Source organism: Chrysochloris asiatica, unplaced genomic scaffold (assembly GCF_000296735.1).
Source record: "Chrysochloris asiatica unplaced genomic scaffold, ChrAsi1.0 scaffold00060, whole genome shotgun sequence".
In the NCBI taxonomy this organism is placed as follows: domain Eukaryota; kingdom Metazoa; phylum Chordata; class Mammalia; order Afrosoricida; family Chrysochloridae; genus Chrysochloris; species Chrysochloris asiatica.
Window position 1 is genome coordinate 3,816,218 of NW_006408578.1, and position 15,230 is coordinate 3,831,447.

At 41.7% G+C, this 15,230-nt stretch overlaps 2 protein-coding genes across 2 annotated transcripts in view; one reads left to right on the top strand and one right to left on the bottom strand.

Annotated features, from left to right (window-relative positions):
• Positions 1 to 10,064, top strand: part of RANBP9 (RAN binding protein 9) — a 98,043-nt gene extending 87,979 nt beyond the window's left edge. Inside the window, exons 13-14 of the mRNA XM_006864078.1 lie at positions 1,242 to 1,353; positions 9,073 to 10,064. Of these exons, the coding sequence (XP_006864140.1) occupies positions 1,242 to 1,353; positions 9,073 to 9,203 (243 nt within the window). The 3' untranslated portion in view covers positions 9,204 to 10,064. The remainder of the gene's footprint in view (positions 1 to 1,241; positions 1,354 to 9,072) is intronic.
• Positions 10,065 to 10,729: 665 nt separating this feature from the next.
• NOL7 (nucleolar protein 7, 27kDa) lies at positions 10,730 to 14,212 on the bottom strand. Its single transcript, XM_006864118.1, has 8 exons — positions 13,950 to 14,212; positions 13,810 to 13,870; positions 12,830 to 12,888; positions 11,991 to 12,022; positions 11,665 to 11,746; positions 11,258 to 11,379; positions 11,090 to 11,167; positions 10,730 to 10,818 (listed from the first exon to the last, which is right to left on the bottom strand). The coding sequence occupies exons 1-8, from the start codon at positions 14,210 to 14,212 to the stop codon at positions 10,730 to 10,732; spliced, it is 786 nt and encodes a 261-aa protein (XP_006864180.1).
• Positions 14,213 to 15,230: the final 1,018 nt, after the last annotated feature.

Below are 15,230 nucleotides of genomic sequence, written 5' to 3' on the forward strand. Positions count from 1 at the left end.
TTTAAATTGCTTGTTTGTATTTCTTTGGTTGCCAACACCAAGTTAATTTTAGCGTTTAAAAAAACTAATGGTTTTATTTGTTTTCTATAAGTAACAGCTTCATTTCACTGCCAAGTCATCTTTTATAATGTTGCTAGTATGGTCTTTCTAAACTCAAATTTAATCCATATCATTCTTTTGCTTCACACCTCATTGTCTTTTTGGAGAAATGTCAATCATTTAGCATGGAGTTTGAGGCATGTAAGGATCTAACCCCTTACCTATGGTTCCCTGATATGGAAGCCAGTTGGAGTGAGAAAAAGAATAAGACCACAGTTGTCCAGGGAGCCTTTCTGCTGACAAACCGCTTGTGAGAGAGGCCCAGCGGAGCTGGGGAGGAAGGGAGTGGGGTCTGATGATGTGAGCACGCTCCTGGGGAAGCTGGCCATTTCAGTCATCCACATTTCAGCACTCAGCACCTTTGAAGTGTTCTGTTCCTGAATGCACTGATGTCCGTTTTCCTAACACCCTCCCCATGTTGGGCTTCTAGCTGGCAAGGTGCCCTTTTGTATGCCTTTTACAAAATGAACCAGGGGAAAATTAGGAGAGAATTTTGCCAGTGGCTTAATACCTCAACACCATAGTACTCTGGATTAAGATACTGACCTTTAGTATGATAATAAGACATCTTTCCATGAAAGATTTGAAGGAACTGGTATTGTGGTTGTTTCATTTCGTCCATTTAGTCCTCTTACAGCTCTGTGAATAGGACCCCTCATAATCCCCATTATACAAATGCCGGAACTGACATTTAGAGAGCTTGTTACCTGCCAAACCCACACAGTTAGATTGTAGTGGTGCTTGGACTTGAAGCCAGCGTTTGAAAACTCCCTAGCATGCTGCTTCCCATAAAAAGAAAACAAAATCCCATTGGAAACACCATGTCAGTTATCTTAAGTTAAACCAAAGGAACGATTTTAAAGATTCTCATAGTCTAGTGCTATGTCAGGAAGTATATCCTGGTGTGACGCTGTGAGTTAATGCGCTGGACTGCAGCGTCAGTATGAACTGCAAGGCTGGTGGTTCAAGCTTACCAGCCGCTCCTAGGAAAGCCTATGCAAGGTCACTGTGGGTCAGAACCAATTTGACAGCAACAGAGTGGCATAAAGTGATATTTTTACCTCTTGGTTCAGAAGAACCATTATGAGCATAGTATTTGAGCGATTTCACTTGAAAACCAGATTGATTTATCTTTTCAACAGGATGCATTCAGTTTACTAGCTTACTCAGATCCTTGGAACAGCCCAGTTGGAAATCAGCTTGACCCAATCCAGAGAGAACCTGTGTGCTCAGCTCTGAACAGTGCAATATTAGGTAAGTAAAACCAAAGAGCACCACTTCAGCGTCATTCTCTCAATATTTTGGGAAGGGTATTTGTGCTTGCAACTTATATTTCAGTTTAAATTGTTAAGGAAAATCTGTTCTACTTTTTAAAAATATAAAATCACCTTAAAATATAGAACTTTCAGTTCTAGATTATATGGATTCTCATAGAATGAAAATAGTAGATTGATAAATGTCTTAGATTGTTTGGGAAATAGACATTTCTGATAGCCACAAATGTCTTCTGCTTCTCATTTAGAATGAGATCTTCTGGTGACCCTTGTGTATTAAGTTCAAAATATTACACTACCAAGGACCCCGTTTCCCCTTGTGGTCCTACTTGTGTAAAAAGCATTTTCTGATTCCCACTTGTTTCTCAGCTGTGAATCAGGAGGTGGTCTTCTCCTAAATTCTCCCTGGCTAGACTGTCTTCCTTATGTACTGAAGAGAAGGCTCTGGGTACAGATGGGAAGGTTAAATGGGCCTTTTGTTTTTCTATGTTTTTAGGAGCTGAGAGTTGTGAAAGTTATAGAAAGTGATAAGAATTTGGAAGATCCAGTGAAGGGATTGAAATATAGTTGAACAGAGGCTGAAGAAAAAGGGTTAACTTATGACATTGAGAGCCCGGGCGAGAATTCGTGGTAGCACAGAACCATTCTATAGGGTTTAATACATTTTCTTCAGCAGATTTGTCAGAATTAGAGTTACCGTTTGGCTGCTATAGAAGAAATTTAGGGATATTAATGAAAACATATTTCTAGTCATTAGTCCAGAGTAGGTAGGAAGTGAGGTGAGGCTAGAAGGAGTAAACTGGGTCATGAAGAGATCAGGTAGTGAAGGTACTGACTTGAGTATGGAGCAGGCTGCATGAGAGCAGAAATGACGGGAGCGAGAGAGCTTAGATACCTGGGAAGTTTGGATTTAATCCCTTACCTCAGGATTTCTGCCTGGTGACCCCCTGCTACCATGCTCCCTGCCTTTTTGCCTGAGGTACTTCCAGTGTGCTGGAGTAACTTGAACTATCCATGTCACGGCTCCCACCTTGCTTAAAAAACAGGTATTATCTGACTGCTTTGTGCACTAATGGCATGCCTGGCAGTACAATCAGCAAGGTCACCATCTGGGAGGGGAGAGGGGCGCCTTCTCTGAACCACCAGAGTGCTGGGGGGAGCCGGGGAGAGGGGGAAGCATCTAGAGTGAGGCCAGTGGGGATACTGTTCAGCAGGTCCTAGGTGTCCACAGAAGGCTGATTCTGGGACAGTAGCAGCCAGTGTCCTGAATGTGGGAGTAAGTAGGACCCTGGAATCTGGCAACAAGGCCGGGAACTGGGCTGTGGTCAGAAGGAACCCAGGACCCATGGGACCCCACATCAGCCCCGTATGCATTCTCCTGGCAAGCACAGACGAGGGCAGGACAGGCTACCTGGACGGAGGTGGGGCAGTGAGTAAGTAAACTGTGGCAGCTGCAATTTTAAGGTTACAGTAGAGACCGGGCCTGGCTGTCATGACCTTGGAAGGAACTCTGTGTTGTCAATTCTCAGAGGGAGGCAGGGATGCCAAGTGGCGCATGAAGGAGACTGTATGAGGCGGCTTCAAAAAATTCATGTAATAACCCCATTGTGTTTTCACTGCATATTTTTTGCAGTTTCTTACATAGGATCGTAGCGTTCTTTACATCAAACTGTATGATTTCTAGATGGTTCAGGAGCCTTTCAAACTACTTTAAATAGGAGAGACTTTTCATCCACTTTCTCAAGTAAAATGGCACTTCACATCTTGATTGAGATCAGGTGCAGCATTGAGGAAAGCTGCCTGGAAAGGTTTACCAGATACAGTTTCCTAAGGGCTCAATTTAAGCCTGCTACTAGGGGCTACCTGAATTTGGAACAGGCCTAAGGCAACACCTGGTCCCAATGTAAATAAATTTCCTGGGAGAATTTTGCTATGAAAATGGCACTTCTGTATTGTGCCATTTAGGTTTGGATGGTTTTAACATTTCAACTGGTCTTAGGAAGATAGGGCAATGTGACAACAAATAAATTAGCTAGTTATTTTGACAGGGAGGCTTATAATAAAGGACCAGAACTAATACGGTAGGAATATGAAGGAATCAATGGAAAGTAGTCACATTTGAGCCTTTGTTGTTTCAAATTTATTTGTGAAGCTCTAATACTGAGGTTTTGAAATAGGTGTCTTTTTATATTGTAGTTTTCTCAAATTTAGAATTTGTACGTAATTAGTAAGAATCTTCTTTGGTTAACATACTGACTTTTCTTTTGTTATATGAAATTTCATTTAGCTTTATTAATAAAAATAAGAATTTAATAACAGTGCTGGGATTGTAGGATAAAGTATTCTTATGGCTTACTGTAACTTTTTGAAATTACTACATTATAGATAGATAATCATGAACATAATTGCTTTATACTTAGATAACAGACTTTGGAAAGCTTTTTAGAGAAAAGTGACCAATTTTCTTAAGATAGTTTTTGACTTCTTGGGTTTACTTCAAGGGAATTAAATTTTTAGTATCAAATTGCCTACAACTAATCCTGGTGTGGCACTGTGCGTTAATACGTTGGACTGGAAAGTTGGTTTGAACTGCACGGTTGATTGTTCAAGCTCACCAGCTGCTTCTCGGAAACCCTTTACTGGGTTAGTATGGGTCAGAACCGACTCGACGGCACTTAGCAACAACAACACTATCTAACTTATATGTATTTTACCTATTGTGTGCTATTACATGGATTCAGTTATAAAACTTAAAGTTATTATATAATTCTGTCAAAATTAATGACAGGCTTATGAAATTGCTTAGTACATGTGTATATATATTCTCATATATCAATGTTGTCTTATATATATAGATGTGTTGTTGTTATTAAGTGCCGTCGAGTTGGTTCTGACTTGTAGTGACCAGTTACAGGGTTTCCAAGGAGCAGCTGGTAGATTTGAACTCTGCCAACCTTATGGTTCACAGTCCAATGCTGATCATACTGTGCCACACCAGGAGTCCCAGACTCCCTATATAGGTGATAGTGGTGTTGTAGTTTAGTGCTGCCGAGTCAGTTCCAACTCATAACGACCCTGTATAGGGTTTCCAGGGAGTGGCTGATGAGTTTGAACCTCCAACGTTGTGCTTCAAACCAACATTACAGTCCAGCACATAGGTTTATCTAAAAACAATGCTTCTTCCTGTTGTGTGCTGTTGAGTCAGTTTCAATTCATAGAAACCCAGTATAAGGTTTCTGAGGCTCTAAATCTCTGTGGGAAAAGAAAGCTTCATCTTTCTCCTGCAGAGCAGTTGGTGTTTTTGTACCACCAGCCCTGTGGTTGGCAGCCCAACATATAACCCACAATACCACCAGGACTCCAAAATATAATGTTAATTGTGTATCTAAAAACCCTGCTTACTGTTGTCGATGGTAGGTGCCATAGAGTTGGTTCTAACTTAGTGACCCCATGCACAACAGAATGAAGTACTGTCCCTCCTCACAGTTGTTGTAATATTTGAGTTCTCTGTTGCTGCCACAGTGCCAATGCTTCTCATGAGGGTTTTCCTCTTTTTCACTTGACCAAGCATAATGTCCTTTTCCAAGGGCTGGTCCATCCTGATTATATGTCTCAAGTATAAGAGATGACATTTCACCCTCCTTGCCTCTAAAAAGTATTCAGGCTGTACATCCTCTGACACAGATTAGTTTCTTCTTCTGGCAGTCCATGGTATTTTCAGTATTCGCCAACACCATAATTCAAATGCATCGATTCTTTTAGGGTCTTCCTTAGTCACTATTCAACTTTCACATGCATTTGAGGCAACTGAAAAATCCCATGGCTTGGGTCAGTTGCCCGTTACTTCTCTAACTATGTTTGCTCTTAAGTCCTCTTCTCTTTCAGCAGGCAAGGTTGCATCACCTGAATATTGCATGTTGTTGACAGGTCTTCCTCCAATCCTGATGCCACGTATTTCTTCATATAACCCAGTTTCTTGGATCATTTGCTCAGCATACAGATTGAATAAGCATGGTGCAAGAATACAACCCAGATGTACACCTTTCCTGGTTTTAAATCATTCAGTGTTCCCTTATTCTGTTCAAGCATCTGCCTCTTGGTCTACGTACAGGTTTCTCATGCACACAATCAAGTGTTCCATTCTTCACATTGTTACCCATAGCTTGCTATGATCTGAGCAGTCCAAAGCCTCTGCATAGTCAATAAAACACAAGTTCACATCTTTCTGGTATTTTCTGCTTTCAGCCAAGATCCATCTGACTAAAGCAATAGTATTACTACTTCCATGACCTCTTCTGAATCTGTCTTGAGTTTCTGGCTGTTCCCTGTGCAAGTAATGGTGCAGCCGTTTTGGAATTATCGTCAGCAAAATTCTGCTTGCATGTGATATTCATGATTTGTTGTTTGTTGTTGTTATGTGCCGTGGAGTCGGTTCTGATTCATAGAGACCCTGTATAAGGTTTCCAAGACTGTAAATCTTTACGGGAGCAGAAAGCCTCATCTTTCTCTTGCAGAACAGCTAGTAGTTTCTAACTGCTGAACCTGAGCTCCTTGATATTCATGATACTGTTTGAAAATTTCCATATTCCGTTGGATCACCTTTCTTTGGAATGAGCACAAATATAGATCTTCTTCCAGTCAGTTGGCCAGGTAAGCTGTGTAACAAATTTCTTGGCATAATTGAATGAATGCCTCCATTGCTGCATGAGTTTGCTGAAAGATTTCCATTTGTATTCCATCAATTTTGGAGCCTTGTTTTTCACCAATACTTTCAGTGTAGCTTGGACATCTTCCTTCATTTCCGTCAGTTCTTGATCAGATGCTATTTCTTGAAGTGGTTGAACATCGACCATTTCTTTTTGGTAGAGCAACTCTTTGTATATCTTCCATGTTCTATTGGTGTTTTTTGCATCATTCAATGTTTTTCCCATAGAATCCTTCAATATTGCATGTTGAATTTTTTCTTATTTCAGCTTGAGAAATGCTGAACGTGTTCTTCCCTTTTGGTTTTCTAACTCTAGGTCCTTTGCACATTTCATTATAACATTTTGTCTTCTTAAGCTCCCTTTAAAACCTTCTGTTCAGCTATTTGACTTCCTCATTTCTTCCAGTCACTTTAGCATCTCTGTGCCGGAAAGCAAGTTTCAGAGTCTCTTCAGACATCCATATTGTTTTTTTCTTTCCTGTCTTTTTAATGACTTTTTGCTTTCTTCCTATATGATGTTCTTGATGTCATCCCACAGCTCTTCTGGTCTGTGGTGGTCACCTGTTCTTGAGATGGTCTCTATATTCATCTGGGATGTTCAAGATCATATTTTGGCTCTCATGGACTTGTTTTAATTTTCTTCAGCTTTACCCTGAGGTTGCGTATGTGCAGCTGATGGCCTGTTCCAGTCTGTCCCTGGCCTTGTTTTGGCTGATGGTATTGAACCATTCCATTGTCTCTTCCCACGGATATTATCAATTTGATTCTTGTGTATCCTATCTGGTGAGGTCCATGATGTGTAAAAAAGTATTGTAAAGAATAACTCTTTGGTCTTTCAAAATTCTATCAGGTGGTCTCCTGAATCATTTCTGTAACCAAACTACTGGCCCTAGCCCCTTTGTTTCCAACATTTGCATTCCAATCATCAGTAATTATCAATACATCTGGATTGCATGTTTTACCAGTTTCAGACTGGAGAAGTTGATAGAATTTTTCAGTTTCATCTTGCCTTCCTTATAAAGGCATATGGATATTATCCTATTACAGACAGCGTTGTACTTCAGGATTTTAGCAATGTTCTTTTTGATGCTATTCCATTCCTCTTGAATTTGTTGTGCCCAGTGTAATAAACCAAATGATGGTCAGACTTAAAATAGCCAATACCATTCCATTTCAGCCTAGGATGAAGTCCTGCTGTGTGTGGTTCTGCAGGATAAACACTGGACGCAAGGTTGATTGGATCTGCAAAGTGACAGTTCATACTCACCAGCTACTCTTTGAAAACTGTATACAGGGACGCTGTGAATCAGAACTGACTTGACAACACTTAACAACATCAACCATTAGGATATTGAGCTTTATGTGTTCCACTTCATTTTTGACAGCTTTCTAGATTTCTACATACCATGTTCCAATTATTAATGGATGTTTGCAGCTGGTTCTCATTTTGAGTTGTGCCCCATCAGATAGTTCCTGAAAGCTTTACTCAGTTTGTATTATCACAGTCAAGTCTACTTTGAGGAGGCAGCTGTTGAGTCTTTTTTGTCTTTTGAATGCCTTCCAACCTGAGGGGCACTATATCTGACAGTGGTCCGCTGCTACTCTAGCTGACATTCAGCAGTAGTCTGCCTCTCTCGCTTCTTAGTCTGGAAGCTCCACTGAAATCAGTCCACCGTGGGTGACCCTACTGGTATTTAAAATATCCGTGGCATAGCCTCCCTGTTTAATATGTCAAACCTCTACTCTCCCAATCTCTTCTTTATTTTTTAACCAGTTCTGACTAAAGCCATCCTTCCCATTGTACTCTCTACTTCTTTTTCAGGTTCCAAAATCTATTGCAGTGATCACAGACAACTCACAAACTACTTCTAGTTTAGTGGTTTTATTAGGGAACAGAGAACAGATGACACCTCAGGATCAGGAAGCGTGTAGACAGTCTCCTTGCTTCCGTGGAGGACTGCTCTCAGGAAGTTCCTTACTGCCTCTCTCTGCTGTTCTTCCTGTCTCCCTACCTCTGTGGTGGCTGGCTGCTTAAATGCACAAACTTGTCAGTTTTGACATGACACTCCCACTAGGGCTGTAGACTGACCCATCCCCTCAGTAGGCCAAATACACTCATTTGCATAGTCATATTGACCAATCCCTGCAAGGTGCCACCTAGGACCAGATCAGGCCAAATTGTTTACAACCTACTTAGGAAATGTCCATCAACCTGGGCAAAAGTAACAGGTCCTCTGAAGTAAAAAAATTAAGGTAAAGAGGGAAAATCAGAGCTAGGAGGGAAATCTCTCTAGCTGTTTTTCCTACAGAAACAAAACAAAAGGCCACATAATGGAACTAATTTCACCACATATGTCTGCCTTGCCAAAATAAAACTGCAATCTAGATGCCTACCTTTGAGCACGGTTATGCCCCTACAAGCCTTCAAGAAATACTTCATTTGTGATAAAATGAAATTGTTGGTACAAGTTACAGCCACCCTTCTCTTTCTCCCATCGGCATACGAGGGGCTTCAAAATGGGATGAAATCATACGGTGTCTTACCAGTCATGTCAACATTTTATCCTGTTAAACTGACAGGACCCATAAAGAACTGATTAGTAATTTTTTGGTCTTCATAGCTTAAAAGTTTGCACATTGTTTTCAGAGATGGGAGAAATTACCAGTATCAATGAGTTCGGTCATTTTTATCATTAGTTCATTTTAACTATATTTGTACAATTGTCTTCCAAAGAAATTTCTGTGGGGTCCTGGTATTTTTAATCAACTGGTTATTTACAAGTTTCAACTATAAATTGAAAACTCCTAATTAACTAAGAGGATGTTTGCTGTATCACAGAAAACTGAAATGAGTGCCTACCATGTTCCAGCCACAGGTCATTGTTAAAGTTGACATAGTTACCATCGTAGTTATATTATAAAGTAAAAGGTTTGGGTATCTGACACTTCAAAATGTCTTGCTAACTTTCATTTTTTTAACCATTTTTTCCTCAGAAACTCACAATCTGCCAAAGCAACCTCCACTCGCCCTAGCCATGGGACAGGCCACACAATGTCTAGGACTGATGGCTCGATCCGGAATTGGATCTTGTGCATTTGCCACAGTGGAAGACTACCTACATTAGCTATGCAGTTACAGAGCTCAAACTTGTATTGGGGCACATAGTCAACATGGAAGTAGACCCGCCCCGCTGATTTGAAATGTAGATGTTAATTATGTACTGGGGACAGGTTTCTGTCGCTTTACATCGCTTCCTAGTTTACAGCATGATGCAAATGATTTTCTAACTTAGTGTTAGGAGAAACTCTTTTCCATCTTTAACCTCTTAGTTGTCTAAGAGTTTAATATTACTGAATTTCAGACGTTCAAATTGATCATCACAAATCCTTGAAAAACAATTACCTAAAAGAAACCAAAAAATCCTGCCTTCTTTGTAGGGGGGAGAAGGGGTAAGGAAATGGAACACGTTGTGTTTGTGTTAGCATGTGAGTGATGTAAACTTCAAATTGGGAGATGTTCCGACCCCCACTCCCATATTAAGCATTCAATCAGTGTAACTTGCAAAATGCAGAAACATCCGACAGTTTGAATTTATCGTGTTGATGGAAGAAATCATTTTTAATGTGTACTGTAAAACTTGAAAATACTCAGGAGCTGAGTGAATCTGTTTGTTGCTACTTACAATCCCGACCTGTTAGTCCCAGTAGTTTTGTTTTAACATGGTCTTATTCAACTTTGTTTCCTGTTGAACTACAGACGACTTCTGTTGTAGACTCACAAGTTTAACTGTTGTATTATAACAGTATTACATGTCAACAGTGTGGTTATGACCTTTATTTATATAAAAACCAAATATTTAGTCAATTTACCGTGTCTTAATTTAATCTTTGTACACCTTCCATTTTTAAGTGCTTAAATGAGTACTATATTGCAATAAAAATGTAGTGATATAATTAACCAGCCATTAAAAATTTACTTCTACAGATTTTAGTGTCAGTTGAGTTTATATTAGGTATTTGTTCATTTCCTATAATATAAAATTAGAGCAATTAAAATGGATAGTTTTCTATTAATACGAACTCTGCAACCTAAGACTGCCTTCAGTTTACTAGCCTCCCTATTGGGGGAATTAGGGTCAAATGTGATACAATGGGTGATACAGAAAGACAAGATTATTTTCAGTCATGGACTCAAAATTAAGCAAACCAGTTAACAGGAAACCTTTAAGTATCCTCAGGGCTTTCCATTATTACTACAAAGCAAAATTTCAGAAACAAATCCTCATTAACAACCGAGGGCATCTGAGAGCTGCAACTGGAAGACTCTTCCTGGAGAGCCACTTCTACTGTGCTGCCCACAGCGAGGTGGGAAGGGGGACAGAGACGTGATGTCGTCACTGCCATGTGTATTCCTTTGAATGGATGAACACTTGTAAGAAGAAAACGCAACTCATTCCAACTGCTTTTTCTTTCTGGACCCTCTAAGTCTGCAAGTCATGGTTGTACTCCAGAAGGGAGACGTGTGGCTTCCCCAGACACATAGGTTTATGATTTTCATAACAACTCGTTGAAGTGAATCATGAATGCTTTATTAGTTTTTTCCCCCCAGCAAAATTAACCCTCTCGATTAAATAAGGGAGTGGTTCTTTTTCTAGCTCCCATTTCGTTTCCCAGATGCTTTCATCTTTCTGAACATCCACCGTCTTTTAAACCTCTTGGCATTTTGTTTTTTCTGGGCTCCTAAAATAGAAAGTTGTGTGCAGTAAGAATATTAGAGAGATAAAATTCCCAGGACACATCATTCAAAATACTTTGTAAAGATTCCTGGCTTTACTTCACGTAAATACTAAAGATAGGTTTATGGGGTTAGATGAACAGCGTACACCTGTCTCACATGACCTGCTTCCCATAAACACAGAGGTCATTATAAAGAAAATGTTATATGATCCCCACTATCTCAGCATTGAACCTAGTCCCACAACCAGAACCAAGAAAATAGAGCTGATCTTACCCCAAGTATTATTTAAGAACTGAGCTGCAGCCTTTTTCACTGGCAACCTCTTATTGGCAAGAGACAGGAACTTATTTACTAGGAAAAAAAAACAACCATGTTTATCATTTCTTTATCTTACTTGCAGTGAGTAGAAACTGAGAAAATGGTACATAAGGAGGAGCTTACCAGTAGTCCTGTTGGTTCCTGGACCATATAAAGAATTCTGTATGAAGGCTTTGGCTGCTTGTTGCCTTGAATCTCTCTGATCTTGGTCTTTGAGCCTTACAGCCACATAACTTTTATTCTGGCTGGACAGACCAAAAGGAATTGAGGTTGATACTTGCTTATGCTGAATGTATTTCTGTAAGATAGTCAATTCTACTTATTTAGAGTGCTACATGAACCCCCCAAATTCACTGCCACTGAGCTGACTCTGTAAAAGGTTTCCAAGGCTGTTTATAGAAGCAGAAAGCCTTTTTTCTCCCATAAAGCGGCTGGTGGGTTTGAACTGCTGACCTTGCAGTTAGCAGCCTACTGCCTACCCTACAGTGCTACCCAGGCTCCTTATATGAACAAAAGATAACCCTTCTTACCTGACAGACTGTACTTTTTGTACTTTAGCTTTCTTAGAATCACTTCCTTTTCCATGTTCTTCATTTTTCTTTTGCAAATTAACTAAAAAAGTAAGTTACATTTTCTAATCAGCATTATACAAAAGCACACTGGTACTCTTTACTAAAACTCACTGTAAATATCTACTGTACACTAACTTGAATGTGATTTTATTTGTTAGAAACCCGGGAAACAGGCTTGAGTTTTCCTTGGCCCGGCCTATGAGCTAATACGATGTGACTAAAAACACCTACAAATGTACTGCTCTCTTACATGGAACATTATTTAACAACAGAATATTCCATACCTTCTTTCAACTTTCCTGGTGACTGTTTTATACTAAGAACAAAAAAACAAACACTGATTAGAATGACAAACAGCAAATTGATAAAAAATACATTGAATGCCTTCACCTGGTTTTACAAAAGATCTTTCAGATCACCATCCTCAGCTTTACTTAGTATCTTTAATCAGTTTCTGAAAAGCAAAAGTCATTTCTCATCTCTGCCTCCACCTCTCAGTCAACAAACTAGTTGATCAGAATTTATAATCTGGAAGCAGATATACTATTAGATATAATAGTAATAGGCCTATACCACCCTCTTCCCAAAATTGCTCTGGTTAATGGACTGAAGTCTTAACAAAAGGTCACATAACACAGTATTTTAAGTAAGTAAAAGCAAAAGCTTTTAAAACGTGAATAGTAGTAGGTCTGTCTCCTTTTCTTTGGAGAAATGACAAAGGATTCATTTAACGGTTTTGACACAGAAGACAAGGACCAGCTTCAATAGTCTAGTGAGACAAATGTAGGCTACACAAAGAGGAAGTGATGGGGGAGGGAAAGAAGTAGTACCACTGAAGCTTGGCTTTGAAAGATGGAGAATTTGCCACCAAATAGACTTGGTTGGTTATCCAGATAATATATCTAGAACCTTAACAAACCTTTCGGATAGTGCCTTTAAAGAGTTCATTTACTAAAAATTTGAAAACTAGTGACCTACCTAAAGTGTTAATTAGGTCAAATACTTTCTTTCTACCCCATGTCCCCAGCAATTCTTAAATTGTATGCATCCACATTAATGTTTGTACCAGTCTATAATTTCAAAGATGATGTGTGTAAGCAAGTATTAAGAGCCATTAACTTACCTTGTTTGGGGAGCTGTAGTTAACTTTTCTAGAATAGCATCTGGAAGGAGTTTTCTTTTCTTAGAATAAGAAACATTTAAAAATCAATAAAAGGAAAGTACATGACATCGTCAGTGGTTGCTCCTGAAATGACAGATTTGAAGACCAGCCCTACATCTGGGCAAATAAGTTGAATACTATCCTCTAGTATCTCTAAGGTGTTGGATGACCGGGTCCATCACAATCTTTGAAAAGCTGACAGACCTATTTCACAGTAAGTCATGCCTATCAGTAGTCCCAGACATGGGCAGTACTTCTGTAACCAGTCTGCATGGGAGGGCTAAGCAATCACGTTTGTGTAGCTCATTTACAAAGCACTTGATTTAATTTTCACAGCAACCTGTTACATGCTCTTCCATTGGTTGGTACTCAGAGCGACCCTATGCACAACAGGACACTGTCGGGTCCTGCGCCATTCCACAAGTGTCATGTCTGAGCCCACTGTTGCTGCCACGACGTCAATCCCTCCTGTTGAGGGTCTTCCTCTTTCTGCTGGCCCTCCGCTTTGCCAAGCATGATGTAGTTTCACATCAAGTAAGATCACGGCGAGCCTCGAGCCGTCCTAAATTAGCAGGGGAGCCCTGGTGTGGTGCTGCGGGTTAATCTGCTGGACTGTAAAGTAGGTTTGAGCCACAGGTCGGCAATTCAAGCTCACCAGTTGCTCCTCGGAAACTCTATACAGGGTCGCTATGGGTCGAAACCAGCGCGACGGCACTTAACAACGAAAGTTAGCAGGGTTGAGCATCTAACCCTCTCTGATTTCAAATTCGCCCCTCTTTCCACCCCCGTCTGCAATGGGCAGCAATGGCACGAGCATCTTCTCACGTTAATGACTTGTCCCCACCCCAAGATGCCCGCAGTCCAAATGGGATCAAACGTGCGAGTTCTACCTCGAGCCGTGCTGTCTTCAACATGAGACGTCTCCCCACTTTCTAACTAACCTTCTGTTCGATGAACAGCTCCTCGCGTCGCTTCCTCTTCTCTTTCAGGAGACTTTTATCCCTGGGAGAGAGGATAACAGTCAGCTCAGGGAGAGACACGCGGGGCGGGGAGGGCAGTGAACCGGCCGCGGGCTCCCAACCTGCGCACGGTCTCCCGCACTCGCCGCTCCTCTTCTCGCGCTTCCGCCTGGGCGCTGGCGAAAGTCAGCTCCTCCGGGGCCTCGTCGTCAAACTCGTCGTCCCCTTCCTCGTCTTCCTCCAGCGGCTCGGCGGCCGCACCGCTACTGGGCTGTCCCAGCAGCAGGCCGTGCTCCGCCTCCTCCTCCGAGGCCGGCTGGCCTTCGTCCACCATCGCCTCCGCTGACACCGGAGTACGAGATGCGCGTTGCCTTAGTTGCACCATAGTTACTGCAGCGCTGGGCCGTCTGACCTCTGACCCGGAATCAGTTCTCAAAACCAGTAGATTTGAGAAACCAAGTCACACGAGATTTCTTCGCCCCCTGCAGGTGGGGCGGTCCCTCTGAGCTGCGAGACTAGGAGGCACAGTCTCGCATGCGCAGAGCGAGAAGGGGCGTGAGTTAAGGGATGTGGGCGGGGCCGGGAGTGCGCTGGAGCCGTCTTGGCCCGACGCAGACAGTTCTGTTGAGACTCGGGAGATTGGGCGTTTTGTTTCACTGCCTGGGCGATCCCTTGTGCTGCCCCTGGACTAGATGCCGACAGCAGCGTTGATCCCCTCGCTCCTGGAGACCGGCTAGCTCAGAAACCCAGTCTCCGCGCGTTCTCGACGCTGTGTCTCCTTGTTAACAGTGGAATTCAGCTTGGTCCATCTCCCCCAAGAAGCAGTCACAAAGGGAAGAAATGCTCTGGGACTAAAGGACACAGCTTGCTGACGTCTTGTCATCAGCGATAAACAAGTTCGACAGGACCTGTGGTGGTACCTAGGCCGGGGTCCTAAGAGTGAGAGCCAGCTCCACCACAGCACACAACCACCACCAATATCACCTGTTTGCCCTTTAATGTTATGTAGGTAAGTTTATTCCACTTTTGAAACTGTCTGTTGCTGCCTTGCTGCTTGGAAATCACTGAAGAGGCTTCTAGCCTTTTGAGTACTGAGCAGACTCACTCTTAGGACCCCGTAGGGCTTCTGAGGCTGTCCATCTTTACAGAAGTTCTGACGTAGTGCCCCAGGATAAGCACTGGACCTCAAGTCAGTTTGAACACAGTCGGCAGGTCAAACTCCCACACTGCTCCTTGGAAACCCTATACAAGGTTGCTCTAAGTCAGAACCGGCTCAATAGCACTCACCAACAACAACACATCTTTACAGGAGTAGAAACGCTCATTTTCCTTCCACTGAGCAGCTATTAGACTGCAACAACTGACCTGGCAGTCAGCAGCCCAATGCCTAATGTACTATACCC

Bases quoted from the DNA above. Each gene is read 5' to 3' on its own strand.
- NOL7 (XM_006864118.1), bottom strand. From the start codon at position 14,212: ATGGTGCAACTAAGGCAACGCGCATCTCGTACTCCGGTGTCAGCGGAG. The intron at 12,023-12,829 runs GTAAGTTAATGG...TTTTGTTCTTAG, and splicing joins ACTACAGCTCCCCAAACAAG to TATAAAACAGTCACCAGGAA. The intron at 10,819-11,089 runs GTAAGATCAGCT...TTTCTATTTTAG, and splicing joins GTTCTTAAATAATACTTGGG to GAGCCCAGAAAAAACAAAAT.